General features: G+C 44.9%; 1 protein-coding gene across 17 annotated transcripts in view; it reads right to left on the bottom strand.

Moving 5' to 3' along the window:
• TEAD1 (TEA domain transcription factor 1) overlaps positions 1–15,590 on the bottom strand; it is a 160,953-nt gene that overhangs the window by 20,974 nt on the left and 124,389 nt on the right. For 7 of the 17 annotated variants that reach the window (XM_037401902.1, XM_037401896.1, XM_037401899.1 and 4 more), the window contains 4 exons: positions 12,984–13,118; positions 12,746–12,792; positions 11,928–11,989; positions 9,863–9,987 (listed from right to left, as the gene is read on the bottom strand). In XM_037401902.1, coding sequence (XP_037257799.1) covers positions 9,863–9,987; positions 11,928–11,989; positions 12,746–12,792; positions 12,984–13,118 — 369 coding nt within the window. Of the gene's footprint in view, positions 1–9,862; positions 9,988–11,927; positions 11,990–12,745; positions 12,793–12,983; positions 13,119–14,315; positions 14,328–15,590 lie in introns of all 17 variants that reach the window. The other 10 variants (XM_037401895.1, XM_037401898.1, XM_037401897.1 and 7 more) reach the window with 2 other exon arrangements.

Genomic DNA, 15,590 nt, shown 5'->3' with positions numbered 1-15,590 from the left:
TACCTGGGAACTGCCAGGTTCTCCTGCACCCAGGAAAGCGACCTCCCCAAAAGGGTGTCTCTCTCCCAGGCTCAAAAGTGGCTATGGAGGGAAGGAGGAAGGGAGAGCTGTATTTTACGGTTTGGCCACTGCAAATTCCCAAGGCAATTCAAACACTGTGCCTTGTTCTGCAAACCAGGAAAAAATACAAAATGCTCAGTATCCAAACATTAGTAAAATCAAAGACATTTATAGGACCACAGAGCATCAAGTCTCAATACTGTTTAAATATAAAAGCAAAGTTAAAGGCAGCTGTAAAGCTACCACAGTTGTCTGCAGAGCTTGCCAAAGTACCAGATGCTGCTGCAGCAAAATTTCCGAGGGGGTACAGTAGGACAGATGGTATGACATCACCTGACAACATTCTTAGGACCGAAATGTTTATTTTGATATTGCAATATGTGATTATTTTCTCCTTATGTTGCTGCAATTCCTATGCTAAGTACAATCATTACTAAGCTAATTAGATATGGCATATTTCTACAAACTAACAAACAATATAATACTCGGAGCAGCAGGGTAAATGGATACTGAACTGATCCCTATCATTTTTATACAAACATACTGCATGACAGGAATTTATGTGTAGATGAAAGCAAAGAACCTAAATTTTATGCCTGTATTTTTGAGCCCATTAGTGTCTGAACAGCTTACAAACATGCTCATTATATTGAGAATTCACTGTTATTTTAGACTAAGTATTCCAGAGCCATTGAAGTATATTAGATGCTGAGGAATTTACCCATGTGACAACATTTAAAGGATTTTCATCTGGCATTGGGGTAATAATGTGCTTTAGATGCTGTAACCATCATAGGTCAAATCCTGTATTTTCTGAGAATAAAAACTATATGAAAATACAAAGAACATCTTCGGCTATGTCTGAAGCATCTGCATTACATGACATGCCCTGGAGATGGCCGCCTCTTACTGAGTTCGTTTTCTTAAGAAAATTTTAACTATCCAAAGAATGCAGTAAAGCCATGAAATATGACTGTTGTCAAATAATACCACGAGAAAAATTATAATCCACTTAGGAATTTAGAAGAACCAAGACAAATTGCCAATGGCAGGGGATGCAAGCATTTAAGCTAGTGCAGAACAAAGACAAACCACCTACATTTGTTTTATCAGCCAGCATATATATTTGTAACCTCTCCTCACCAATTTTGCACTTGTACTCTAAGGCAAAGCCTTTCTGGTCCATGAAACGCATGTTTGCAAGTTGCTACAGCTCTCTCTGTCACATCCCCATGCTTTCCCATACCTGTGGAGCTAAAGCCAAGCCTTGACAAGCCTGTATAGGACCAAGTTTTTAATTAAACAGTAGCGTCCAAGATACAGATGGCAGCGAAGCTAACCCTCTCAAGCTCCCAGTGCAGGTGAGCTGGGCATGCCGATCTGCTGGGGTACCTGCTCCGTCACTGCTCCTGTCCACCGGGGCTGCACGACCCTACAACACCATGCTGAGCAGCACGTGGGGGCGAGCAGCTCCCCAGGCCCTGCCAAGGCTGGGTGACAGGGATGCGGAGCAAAATGGAAGGCAAGCGGCCTGAGAGAGGGCCCTTGGCAGGTGCTTCTCTGGGGATACAATCAGAGGATCATAGAATCATAGAATCATTTAGGTTGGAAAAGACGTTTCAGTTCATCAGGTCCAGCTGTTAAATGACCTCGCTCATGGGCACAGCACCCTGACTGCAAGGGCGCTGCACCCTCCCGTTGCACCCAGAGGCACAGCTGTGACTGAACTCCCCTCAAACCACGCTCACACGCCTGGGAGTCTCTGCAGACACCCCTGGCCTGCAGTGGCACAGCGAGCTGGTGCCTTGCTGACCTCGCACACCCACAGGAGGGTTGAGCAGGATACAGGTGGCAGCACTCTGCTGCCTCGTCTGCCCTGCACAGCCTAATGACAGCCCCTCACCAGCTGGGCTGCTCCGTCACAGCTGTAGGTTCCTGCAAATTTCAAGCGTAACAACCACGAGGGTGACGCCATCTATATTATCACTTGCAGCAACAAGCCCCTGTGAGAAAATACCATGGGGAGAGGCTGGCAACTTGAACAGATCATGTGCCCAAAGAGACTCCACCACCCAAAGAAGGACATTAAAAAGGCTCATGTTGCAGGTCTTCCCTCTTCCCGACAGAGGGACAGACCCTCGGCTCTCTTTGCACTGAATATATTCTGCACTGGAGGTTACAAGGACTCCTGCCGCAGCTCAGAGGGACAGGTGAGTGGAAGGCAGGTGGGACTGTCACCAAAAAGAGAGAAACCAGCACTGCTCAAGTGCCTGGCAACTCCACAGACTGGTCCAAGCTGCACTTCTGGAGGAAAAAGGAGCCAGGTGGGGTAGACTGATGGAAAAACAATCACTAGTATATCAGCAGTCTGTGTGTGGCTCTAACCTGTGCCCTGCCCAGCCTCAGCTCTGCTGTCTTGCTGAATCTTGTAAATCTGACACTCTTTAATTTCCTGCCGATGCAAGAAAATCACTTGGTCTGCCAACAGTTTTTCTTATTTCTACCAAAACACCAGTAACTGAGTATTTCATTCCTGTTGCTGTTGTCCTCCACTGAAGCAGATTGGGAGTTATATTTATAACATTTTAATGCTATAATTGGAGTCTGTACCAACTCCTGTTACTAAGGTTTTTAACACTTTCATGTGAAATGTTAATTGAACTTTTTTTGTTTGTATGCTATGATACAACTGCACGGTCAACCTAGTCTTTCAGGGACCTCCACGCATTCACACCTGCCTGGATCCACTCAGGCATTGAATCTGGAATGTGAAGTAAAAGGAGATCTTCGGCTACTTTATGGTTGCAGAAATAGAGAGGTAGGTGACGAATGAGAGTGGTTCCCAGCCCTGACACATCAGTGCTGCCCAGCGCTTCCCAGCTACTGCCACAGGAGTCCCAGTGTGAAACTGGGACTTGCTGGCTGGGCAAGGTGCTCACACATTTTCATCAGCTTTCCTGTGGCAGTGAAGACACATCCTGCAGTTCTGGCCTGTCTGATTTGAGACCCTGAGGTCCCAATTCCAGAAGTGCTGAGTGCTCAGATGGGAAAATTATGCCTGAAAATCGGAAGCTCTCAATAATGCTAAGTATTCTGCAAAATCAGGCTCATGACAAATCAAAGGGGACCCTCAAAATCAGTGGCCCATTCATTCTTTTGCACCTGAACTTCTTGCGTTTGTCAAATGTAATAATGCTCCTTCATCTAAAAAATGACTGCACTAATACATCTGTGAAATGCAAATGAGGGAATTATTAATTCTGTTTGAAGGAGAGGTTAGACAGCACGCAGCAAGCAGGGCACAGGGCCACGCATTTCAACAACAGAAGAAAACAAACTACTGAATAGTTGCTTATCAAAAGAAGGGCCATCTACATCTACACTGAATGAAGCAGGAACAAATAAACATGTGAGCATGTAATTAACTGCTGCATTGTAGAGCAGACATACGAGGACATTTCCCAACTTCTGAGAGCCTGACTTTGCAGCCCAGCTAGGCAGTTTTGGGGTGGGTGTAGGGGTGTGGGAAGCTGCAGTGGAACGAGACGGGAGACCTCGGGGCAGAGGCACAGCCAGGTGCAAAGTCCCTCGGGGCGAGCACGAGCACTTCTAACTACAGGCGCTTGAATATGAATATTTTACAGAGCATGACACTCGCTTCCCAGGGCTAACATGTAGCTCTCCAGCACCGTAAAAGAAATGACCCTTGCGTTTCATTAAACTTTGATTTCAGATTAAAATGATCCCAGATCCTGAGTCTGCTACTCCAAGAGATTTATCCTAATGTGGGTTTGCTCCCTTGTCCTTTCACATCACTTGGAGTTCAGCACGCAGGCAGGGCAGGCACCGCGAGGGAGACGCACAGCCACAACCCACCACGCTGCCAACGCCAGCCCAGCTCACGCGTCCCCCCACTCCTCCTCCCCGTGAGAACAGTGCAGCGCTGTGCAAGGCTGTGGGAGGCAGAGGGCCCCCCACTGCGATGACCCCCCTGATTTTACGGCTCTCCTGGGCTCATCGCAGGAGCTGTGTGCCCGGGCTCCACTCCAGCTACCCCACAGCCCCACTCGCTCGCTCCTTCCCTCCTCGCCGATCTCACATTTCCCTGGGCAGAGCCGGTGCCCTGTGCGATGCCCGGCAGCGATTTCCAGCGCCGGGGCTTTGTGCGATGGCAGGGCTGGGGCACGGCCGCGGTGCGGGCCCGGCAGAGGGAGCTGCCATGGCTGCCGCAGCGCTCCGACCCAGCTACGCGAAAGCAGCGCTTTTAAATTTGCTGGGAAATTTCCGGCAGCAGCAGTGGGCTTTGAGAAACGGGAGAGCGCGTGTGAAGGCAGCGGCGAGAGCGCGCTCCGGCCCCCGCAGTCTTCCCACCCGTCCTCAGCGCCTAGTGCGGGCTGACTGCGAGGAACAGACTGCGCTCGGTCCCTCTACCCGCGCCACCGTGTTTTCACGCCAGGCCCCTCCCTTGAAGAGCCCATGTCCTGACGCTACAGCTGGGCTGGGGGAGCTGGCCCAGGCCTCCTGCCGCATCTCCGCGGGGTCCCCCGGGAATGCCGCCAGCCAGGCCTGCTGCGATGCCGCGGTTTCAAGATTGGAGCCTGCGCCAATACTGGACCCCCTTAAAGTGGTTTCTTGGCACTTCTAACTACAGACACCTGAATATGAACATTTTACAGAGCATGACATTCGCTTCCCAGGGCCAACACGTAGCTCTCCAGCACTGCAAAAGAAATGACCCTTGCGTTTTGTTAAACTTTGTCTGATTTCAGATTAAAACGACCCCAAATCCTGAGTCTGCTACTCCAAGACATTTATCCTAATGTGGTTTGCTCCCATCCTTTCATATCACAAAAACGCTACACCGAGAACTTCGTTATGACTGAAACGCTGAACTGCTTTTTATACGCTTTACAGGGAATACAGAAAGGATAAACAATGCCTGTGGCAATGGATATTGTTCAAAGATGGAGGGCTTCTTTTGAAAAGACCTCATTTATTTTTCATCACTTAGGTGGTTTGATTAACTTTGCTGAATTTTACTGCATTTGGCTAATGATGGCAGGCTGTTTTTATGGCCCTTGAGCAATTGCTTTCACTTTCTCGTTCTCAGGCACAATTCTCCCTGGGCTTACAAAGCCCTTTTACAACAATAATAAAACTTGAATTAAAACATAAAGAATATTTTATTTCTTCACCACACTTTAAAATACATTTTGAAATTTGGACCTAACACAATCTGACAGTTTGGATAGGTGGATTAATACTGAAAACACCCATCACCCATGTTCTTTACAGCCCTATATAGGTATTTTAGATGTAAAGCTGTCTGAAGCTCTCACAGTCGAAACAAATGTGGCAGCAAGAGTGAGAAACCTCAAAGAGGAAGAGAAGAAAGGGGAGTTTTTGTTGGGTGGCGGCAGGCTTTTTTTCCTGATTGGAAAGCAAGCTTGAATATATATATGTATATGTATATATATAAAAAAAATCAGAATTATTATAATTTCAGTGTTACAGTCTTACAATTTTATAGCCCCTGTGTAACAGTCAGTTGCTTAGATCTCTTCTAATCTGCTCGCATACTGAGTTTATATTTGTTAGGGAACATGGGATTACTTGGTTTAAGCATTTGTCCTGAACTTTCACAGAACCACTGCAGTAAAAATGGAAAGTCCCCATTAAGGAAAACCTGTCATGAAAGCAGCAGATGGGTATATAAACTTGTTAATCTGTTGAGAATACAGTTACATAGGGTAGGCAATAATTAAAGGTAACTAAAAGGCTGGTGCTTGGACCCACAAGGGCAGCTTCTATGCACCATTTAGGAATTATACTTGAGCACAAAATACCACAAAAGGAAAGTACAGCCTGACGTTTGGAAACCTAATTGATTTTCGTGTAAAAGGAGGAGTAATTTTACCCATCTAACTGCAGAGTCAGTATTCCAAGATTTTGTAACTGTGCCATCTTATTTCCCACAGACTTATCTTCTGCCATGCAGAGTTACAGCGAGGGTTGCTTATTGTTTCTATATTTTTTTCTTTTGTAAATGGAACAATTTTGTGGCTAGGGAAGGGAAAAAAAGTCAACAGCCCTCCACAAGTGACAGGACTCCACAGAGCACATTTCCGACCCACCAGAATGCCCACTCTAAATTAACACAACTGCCTGACATTGCAGGGCTTTTGTACTTTTAAACACCAATTGCCATTGGAAGAACCCCAGCAATGTTTAAGGCCCCACTCCTACAATGAGCTCCCTGTGGGTGGACCTTTGTGGCCACACACAGCCCCACTGAAGCTGCTGGGTGTCACCTCGGGCAGACAGACCTACATTTCTAATTGCTGTACAGGAATACAGACTGCAAGGGGCTCCAGGTGCCACGTCAAATAAACTTTTTTCAATAACCTTCCAGGTTACATTTTAAGGTGGAATTGGTCTGTCTGCCCCCACTACTATAAGGCTTTCTCACCTGCTTTTGGGATGGGGGAGAGAAGGAGGAAGGGTCATCTTGTTTTAATAAAATGTTGGAAATGCATCTAATCAAAATAATGTATTATGTCATTTTCTGTAAAAAGTCAGAAGTGTAATGAACACGTAACTATCTTTTTTTCGGAAGATACATGAGAACTCTCACACAGTTCTCACGTAGCAGCATATACATATATTCATTTCTGAGGTCAGCAAAGGCACAAAGGCATACAGGAGATGCAGCAACCACAGCACATGCCTAAACGACTTCATATGCACGTTGTGCAAAACACACATCTTGCCTTGCTTGCTGATTTTGTTATTAAAAAGTAATAAAACCCCATTCTTGCTATGCTATGCAAACCATATCTGCAATAAAATGTAGCACCAACACAAAGAAAGATGTACAAAACCACAGGCAGAATTCACATTTTCTTCAATGAAGCTGGGGGTTGGCTCTCGCCTCCTCCAAAAATGACTTTTGAGGCTTGCTGGAAAAGCCTGTGCATTGGAGACGGGGAGGGCTGGTAGGAGGCAGCGCCCCTCAGTGCTATCCCTGCAGACAGGCATGCACGACTGCCTCTGCAGCAAATGTCCTTCTGCATTTGCCCTGGAAACTAGTCACACTGTCTTGGGTTTTTTTTGTTTTTCTATGCTCTTGTTTAAGATTCAAATAATCAAATTTATTTAATTTGATCTAAACAATGCCTCCCCTTCTCCTGACTCCCCTTTCCTGGGCAGTGGTGGTGACATGCTGCCCATGGAAGCTTATCCCTTGGCCCCCACACTCCAGGTTGTCCCCACGCAGCCCTTGCACAACACTGTCCCACTGCTCTTGCAGTGTAGGCGTAAAGAATCATCTAAATTGGGATTAATGCATGACTAGGAATTGACTTTTCTTCGTGTCTCATTTTTGCACTGTTACAGCACAGGAGTAGCTGTTTTTTAAAAACAAGTCTGGGTAGTTTGACGCTCTTGCTTGTCTAGCAAACCTCCTGCATAAATGCTCTGCATTTAAAAGGTGGGTTTCTCAGCAGTATGCTCGCAAGCTGGGACAAGCTCCAGTCGGCCTCACTGCACCCTCAGGAATTCCAAATAATATCAGTTTACTCCAAAAAAGGCTTTACAGTATTTACGGGGCCATCCTGGGTAACCATATTTCCACTCAGGCCTCCACTCTTTCTCTGCAGTGCCAGTGGATGTGCTGCATTCCCCAGAGCCTGCACCTGCCTGGAAAGTGAGAGCCCCAACGTGTCCCCAGGCCGCCCGCCCACCCCCCCACTGTGAGCACAGCCGCCTCCGAGCCGTGCCACCGGGGCAGCGCAGGACCCACGGCTCCTTCCCTGCCAAAGCAGCACCTTCTCATTGTTGGTCTGTCAATCACGTTGTGAATATATTCATGTCACTCAGCTGGTTTCACGGCGCAGACACCAGTGGTGTGACGGGCAACCACGTGTTATCTGTTAAGAGTACACTTGGCTGGAGGGAGATATTTCTTAGAGGGAAAGACATAAAAGTTACTTAGTTGTGATCTCTCATTCACTCCCTTTTATGTGAAGCCACACAAATACACAGAGGTGTCTACACCTTTTAAGCCCATGGGTTTGCAAATAGTTTTGCATTATGAACACCAATAGCAAAAGGATAATTAGGTAGTATACTAGCAAAATAGTAAATCATAATACACTGAAATGCCAGTTCATTCACATACAGCACCATAATGCTGAGCATTACATGGCTGCATCCTGTTTTCCCGATAAACTCGAGGCACACACCTAACACCCTGGTACGCGGCAATCTGGGCATGGCAGAGCCCATGGATCAGCGGGATACGTTACACGGGTTCAGCGAGCCAAGGACTCCAAAAGCTGCCTATCAAAAAGGCTACCTGACGAGAAAACCTGGATGTTGTGTTTCTGCATCAGAAATACACACCGCTGTCTGGATTGAGTCAGGGCTGGGGATGGAAAAGGCATTCCAGCTGTGAATTAGTCTGGAGGACACTACGGTGAAGCTTTAGCCCACCAGAGGCAGGATTGCCGGGAAAGCGTGGGAATCAGGGCCGTGGGAAGACAGAGGGATTGCAGGGAAACCATGCGGCATCTAACAGTCAGGTAAGCACAGAGATAACCGTACCTGCTGCCAAACACTTCCTCCCTCAAAGTTAATTTAACCTGGCAAAAGGTGACATTTAGCAAACCAACACGCTGCCACATATTTAGTGTATGAATAGCTGAGATACGGTGTATTTTCATAGGGATGTTTCTTCGCCAGGAGCATTCCTCTGTTGTAAGGTTTCTGGGCTATGTCTCCCATCTCCATTATGCAGGGTAAACACTCCCTGGATAACACCCCTGGCCAAAGCCCATAAATGCTATGGTTTCCAGTGCTGCATTATAAGGAGCAAGTGATAGCTTCTCTCTGCCTCAAGCTGCTGTATTTTACCAGGAATCTGAACAAGAATGGCCCATCTGTATCACCCATTCATGACAGTATTTGCTTTTCAGAAATTCTCTCATTAAAAATTCTCAGGTTCAAGCGGAAAGAAGCTCTTTTTATTTATTTGTGATGCAGTAGAAAGAGTGCTAGGCTACTAACAAATGTTCTTGGTAAATATATGATGATTAATATCAAGGTTCAAGGCTTATTGGACTAAATGAAATATTAAAGCCAACTTCATAAACTACCCTTGCAGGTATAGAATGCAGACTAAAATGCAAAACAAAAACAAATGCTTCCTAAAAAAAAAAATCCCTAAAAAATCCAAACCTTGGATTGGACCCCAAGACACAATTAAAGATCAAGGAAGACTGAATGATTGGACATCTAGATACATAACCTCAATCAAAAATAAAAATAATGTTGATACACTTAAATGGTACATGCTTGGGAAGATGGAACCAAAAGGGATAATCCTGATACTCAGAGGCTATCCCAAATGTCAGGTACTGAAAATAATGTGCACAGTTTCTATGCACGTCTTTAATTTTGCTTCTGCTAGGAAACAGATTAGGCTTTAATTTAAATGTAAAGTACTGAATTACTGCCAAAAAGACGATGTGATTTGGTACAACTGCTAAACTAGGTCAACAGTGAGACAGGTGCCATATCAAAGCACGCCTGCTTTCAGAGAGGCCTCTCACTTCTGCAAATGGGCAAAAAGAGGGCAAGAAAGGAAAACACAGTACTACAGTAAAAGGAGTATTACACTGAGCAGTAGCGAATGCAGAAATACCATGTGTATTCCATCAGGCTTAACCCTGGAAAGCATCCTCAGAATGTAGGGAGCAACAAAGAAAAGCTGAAGATTAGCGGACACGAGGGCAACACTTACTGATTCGGGATCCCTCTGCTGTTCAAGGAAAGCTGAAAACTCCACCAGCCTGAGCTTGGTCGTACCAATCGATCGGCCCTGCCACGCAGGCACTGAGGGAGCTGGAGCTGACGTAGGCTCAAATCCTAAAAGAAAGGAACCATTTTCATGCAGAAGTTGACAATTCCTCAGTTTATGTTCTCCGAGTTAAATATAATCGGGAATTATGCATGCAGCCCTTGGATGTTTGTATTAATTTTAGCAAATAATGAATTCAGAATGAGTTAAAATTGGAAAACCACAGAACAATATGTAGAAAAAGAGGTCGCAACCCAGCAAGCTAATAATGGTGCAAATAAAAGACTGACTTCTTTGTTTCCTTGGGGCTGTAACTCACTGTAGAATTTTTGTTTAAATTATATACTAGATTATAGAGATTTATAGAGAGTTCACATAGACTTATACCTGACCCTTCCTCAGAAACTGGCAGCAAGACTCACACAAGATATTACTGCCTTGGGAGTCAAGAACTGGCCCCTATTTCTGGCTCCTAATGTGCCACATGTTACAAGTAAATCACCTCTTCTTGCCTATTTTTCCTGCTACTCTCAATTCCCCTCTCCTATTTAGAGTATAAGGCTTCCAAGGCAGGGACTGTCTCTTACTATCTATTTGCACATTGAGTCTTTGACTTCTTCTGGAGCTTTTAGGCAGCATTATATTACAGATAATAAAAAATAATTATTGTAGAGAGCCAAATCATACCCTGAAAAGAAAAATAAGGTTTTAAATTGATAATAAAGAGGGAATGACATGATCTAGAGAGAGAAGGGATGTTAACCACCATCTCTAATTCACCTCAAGAGAAGAAATAAATGCTATCTCTTGCTCCTCATCATGGGAAATTAGACGAGAAGGAAACAAGACTGTAAAGGAAGAAGGGAGAGGCAGCAGCAGCTCGAAGGCAAAACTGATCAGGGGAGAGACACAGGCACAAGGAAGGCAGGGGAGAAGCACCAAAGGTTAGAAAACAAAGGTAATCCTAAACTAGGTTGAGAAGGAGGGAGAGGTCACAGGTAGCATGTGTCCATATCCCGTAATGGGAGTATGGTACCTGTCTCCAACCCTCAAATTTAGGCAATGAAGGTGTAAGGCTTGCATGAAATAGGAAATTACAAACGTGACTGGTTAGACATGAACAGCAATTCTAATGAAGCAAAAACTCATGCATGAGTTTTGACTGATTTAGAAATGCTAATAATCCTATTCTGAGAGAAAACATGGAAGAATAAAAAAAGGCTATTCAAAATGTCTGCCTTAGAAAACAATGTTATCAGTTAGGGATATCACGAAAAAGGAAATAATCAGGGATGCAGAAAGACAGTCTTAGTTTTAAGCATTAAATAGCAGCAAGTTAGGAAATCATGAAAAATGGGTAAGAGTCAGAAAACTCCAGTTCAGAGTCAGAAGCATGGTGTCATTTGGTAAGGGAGATGTAAAATTATTTACCATCTATAAAGAAATCATGATCTTTCCTGAAACTAGCCAGGAAACAAACTTGGGAAAAGGAGTAGGGAAGTAGCCATGGGAAGGGCTTGATCAATTTGAGCAAGTGAAGTCAGAATAAACATTAGGTACTTATCAAAGTGGTACCAGGCAGAGCAGGACCTTCAGGAGAGGGAAGAGTTATCAATAACCAGATAAACAGAGATGTTTTATACTTAAGGCTAAGCATATACGGTTTTGGAAGAGTTTTTAGTCTCAGTTTAAAGTAAGTTAAGGCTTATTCTCATTACAGCAATTTGGAATGCTGACTGGAGATCACATTACAATTTCTTGCATATGTATTGGTGCTTCCTACCTAAAATGCAAAAAAAAAACCCCAACCAAAAAACAACCAACAAAAAAACCCCAAACCCAATGATTTTCCCTCAGGTATAATCAGAAAATAGGACACTGAGACTGGCGTTTGGTTTAGCTACAGGAAGCGTTAGACATGGAGTAGTGGCTCTGTCCATCTCAGGAATTAATACATCACATTCAATACACAATTCAAGTCTTTCCAAAGTATGAATGTAAGAATTACCTGAAATGGGAGCTGTGACTGATGGCTGTATGGGATAGGCCTGCTGAACAAATGGCTTTACGCTGGAATAAAGAGTTACACAAAAATCATACACCATGCCATTCACAGTAAATTCCATTAGAGCCACACAGTATAAGAAAAGACACGGTTAATGACCTTTACCCACACACACCTCTCTTCCTTGCATAGCATATTTAACAGACAGACAGTAAAGAAGTAATAAAGAAAGGGTGAGATGAGAATTACACCCATCATCTTAAAGGCAGAAGCTCATCTGTGCTGTCATGCAGCAAGAAACCTGACCCACCCGTTGCAACTGTCGCAGCAAACAGGGATGGTGACTGCTTTGATTCCCAATAAATCCAGAGGACACTGCACTACAGGGGTACAAAGACTCCCGTGGACCTTTGACCAGAGGGGCAAAGGCTTCCTTAAATACCTTAAATAAATTCCCCTTGCCTCCAAATACATTGCTCACGTATCTAAAAGAGGATGGAAGTATTTGTACTGGAAACTTATTCACAAGCAAAACCTCCCCAGCTGTTTCCCTGGCATTATCATTGCATCTCACCATGCAATGAGAGAAAAAAGGAGTGTACCCATTAGGTACTCAGCCTCAGCTTTGAGGTTTGGAATCCCTTACAGCTTTTTGAATGTGAGTTCACATCCCTGTAAAGGCTCTTCCTTTCCCTACAACTGTCTTTTCCTCCTTCTTGGAAAAATGTGCAAGTTCTTGCCTCATTGATAGCTTCTGGCAGCAAAGTGCACAAGCCAGCCCCACACTGCATATAGAAGCACACTTTAATTTTCAGACTTACTCTTGTGAGGATCCAGGCTGCCCCGTTTGAATCATGCCCGGCCAAAACTGCAAGAGGAAAAGCAAACAAACAGACCGACAATTGTTTTCTTTGTTGAAAGATTTTGGATATTTCTGAACAAGCATGATTCCTTTTGCAAACACAAGTGAAAGCATTAATCCATTCATTCAGCCTTAGTTTTCTACTGAACGCTGTTAGAGAATACAGGGGTTTTTTTGGGACTCGGCTAACAACTTACCCCAGGTGCCCCAGGAAATGTAGGACGGGGAATTCCTGGCAGGCCCAGCTTGTTGTGAATAGCAGTAGCTGAGACTATCTGAGCTGATGACATTGCTGCCATGTGCTGGAGTGCTTTGTCCTTTGCTGTCTGATCCTTTAATATGACAATTACACGGAGTCTTAAAACATTTGGCACAACAAATGATGTTAAATAACTGCAGCTACAAGCACATAACTAAAAACTTAAAAAGCCACACAGAAAATGCAAAAATAGCAAACCATGCAGGGAAAAAAAAAAAATACAGCACGGAGTCTAACACTCAAGCTACCTCAAGGCAAAACCTCCTCTCAGACATACATGGTAGACCTGAATTCTCACAGTCTGCTCTGCCAACACGCAGGAAGCTCTGGGAGAGCAAACTACTGCCCACTTGTTTATCTGGGCAAATTCTGCTGATTTTAAATCAGGCTGGACTAAACACAGTGTGCTGCTAAGGCTCTGCCGGCAAGACAGGGAGCACTGAGATTTGAGCTCTATCATTTAGATCCAAGAGAAGTTTGCCTTTCGTATTATGCTGTAAGATGAGAACACGGAACTGCGACTGACTCACAAACAATGACAGATTTTTCTTCATGCTTACAGGTTTAGAAACAATTTGGATTCTGTTTTACGATAAGTATTTTAGAAGTTAAATCACAAAAATATAAATAACATTTTAAACTTCCAATTCTGGTATTTTACTGATTTACAGTGTTCCCAAAGAAAACAATCAGCCATAAAATTTCTGCTGTTTTCAAGCATACAGGAACAAGTTTAAGAAAAGACGGGTTGTTATCGATTACTTGTATTAGAGCAGCGCTGGGAGTCCTAGTCACTGCCAATCACGTATGATCACAGAATAGAAAAGGAAAGCCTCTTAATGCAACAGTGTTAACTAAGTGGGTATCTTAGGTCAGGTAAAAGTAACAACGGACCGTTACTATCTGGTAAAGTGGGGTTCCTCATCCAGAAGTACTGTATTAATAAGTGCTAATATTTAGGTATGTGACTTAGAATGAAGGAACACAAGCAGTATTAGGCAAGGAGTTTGGGGGATTTTTTTTCTGGTTTTATTTTTACAAGCAAAGTAGCAAGCATGCTGGCAAGAGATGCATGCTCTTATATACGATATATGCCTTTGCACATATGCTCCCTCTAAAGCTTGTATGTAGTAGTACTATAGGTGAGCACTTTCTTCCTTTGAATAGCTCCTTTAGAAACAGCACAGGCTGAAAGTACAGGAAAAGCTAGCCAAAATCTCTGCCAAGCACAGCTAAGGTACATAATACTTGGTTTAGTTAAAATACTTACCATGCTTGTTACCTGGATACAACAACAAACAGTTTATTAAAATACTTGTGTAGAATAGCAGATTCTTAGCAAAATATGAACAAAATAGTAAGAGACAAAGGAAGAGCAGTTTGCTCAGCATTAATATCAGCTTTAAACGAATGCATTATTTTCACCTAGGGACTGATTCATTAAAAGGAAGGCGGGGGCGGGGGGGGAGGCTAACAACAAAACACAGGGGAGGGATAGAGGGATAACCCTCACCTCCCTGAGTGAAAGCTGCAGATACTGAATGAAGGGGATTGTCTCTGAGCTTGTTTCCCTGAGCCACGCGAGGAGCCCCTGCGGGATGCAGCCCGGGAGGGCAGCAGGTGGAGCAGGGGAGTAGCTGCTCCAGCAGCATCCCTGCTCCGCACCTCGCAGGGTGCCAGCCTGAAGCGCAATGGCTGTGGCGCTGCCTGCAGCAGCACCGACACCTGCGGGCTCAGTGCGCTGCCTCCTGCGCAGTGGCACTGGACACTGCTTTCTGAGCGGCCCGAGCGTCGGGGACTGCTGACCGTGCACCCACAGAGCAGCTTCTGTGCAGTGGGTGGGAGGACACGGCACCCATCGGTGTGTGAACAAACCTCGGCCGTTTCTCCGACTTGTAGCTTTCCCATAGAACCACAACCAATTCACCGGGTAAGAGCTGGATGTCACCTCTCACTCACCTCTGCCTGCCCCAGGGGTAGGAGGGTGCGCACAGCAGGTTTGCTCATGGCATGTTTTACTGGCAGCCTTTGGATATCTGCAGACCACGGGGCTAAAAACCGCTTTGGTGGGTGTTAAAGAGGTGGCAGTGCCCCATGATTCACGCAGTTCTCCAGAAAGCTGACCTGCTGCACAGTAAGGACACTCGCTCTTACCATGAAAACGAGGAAATGTCCTTAAGCAATATGGAGATGTTAGTCCCACCGAACTTTTCTGTTCTTCGCCCCTTTTTTTGTTAGGTGAGCGGGCTTGGAAATGCCAAACCGTGTGAGTCTTACCCGCGGTCTGCTGAATCGTAACAAAACCGAATGTACAGGGGATTGATACCCCCCTGTGTGTGAAATGCATGATTTGAGAAACGTGTCTGGGTCCTACTAACCTCCAAACTACACAAGCACTGCTTTCGTGACTATCTTGCTATTCCCCAGAACTGCTGTGGCACTACAGCCTCCTCTCCTGCAACGCCTCACAGCTGCAGGCAGCTACGCTGTGCCACCACGTGAAGGTGCAGCCGGTGCCTGTGCTCCTGCCAGGTTCCCAAACTCA

The sequence above is a fragment of the Falco rusticolus genome, chromosome 10, assembly GCF_015220075.1.
Source record: "Falco rusticolus isolate bFalRus1 chromosome 10, bFalRus1.pri, whole genome shotgun sequence".
NCBI classification, from domain to species: Eukaryota; Metazoa; Chordata; class Aves; order Falconiformes; family Falconidae; genus Falco; species Falco rusticolus.
Note: the sequence above shows the minus strand (reverse complement) of the source record. Positions and strands in the feature narration are given on the sequence as shown.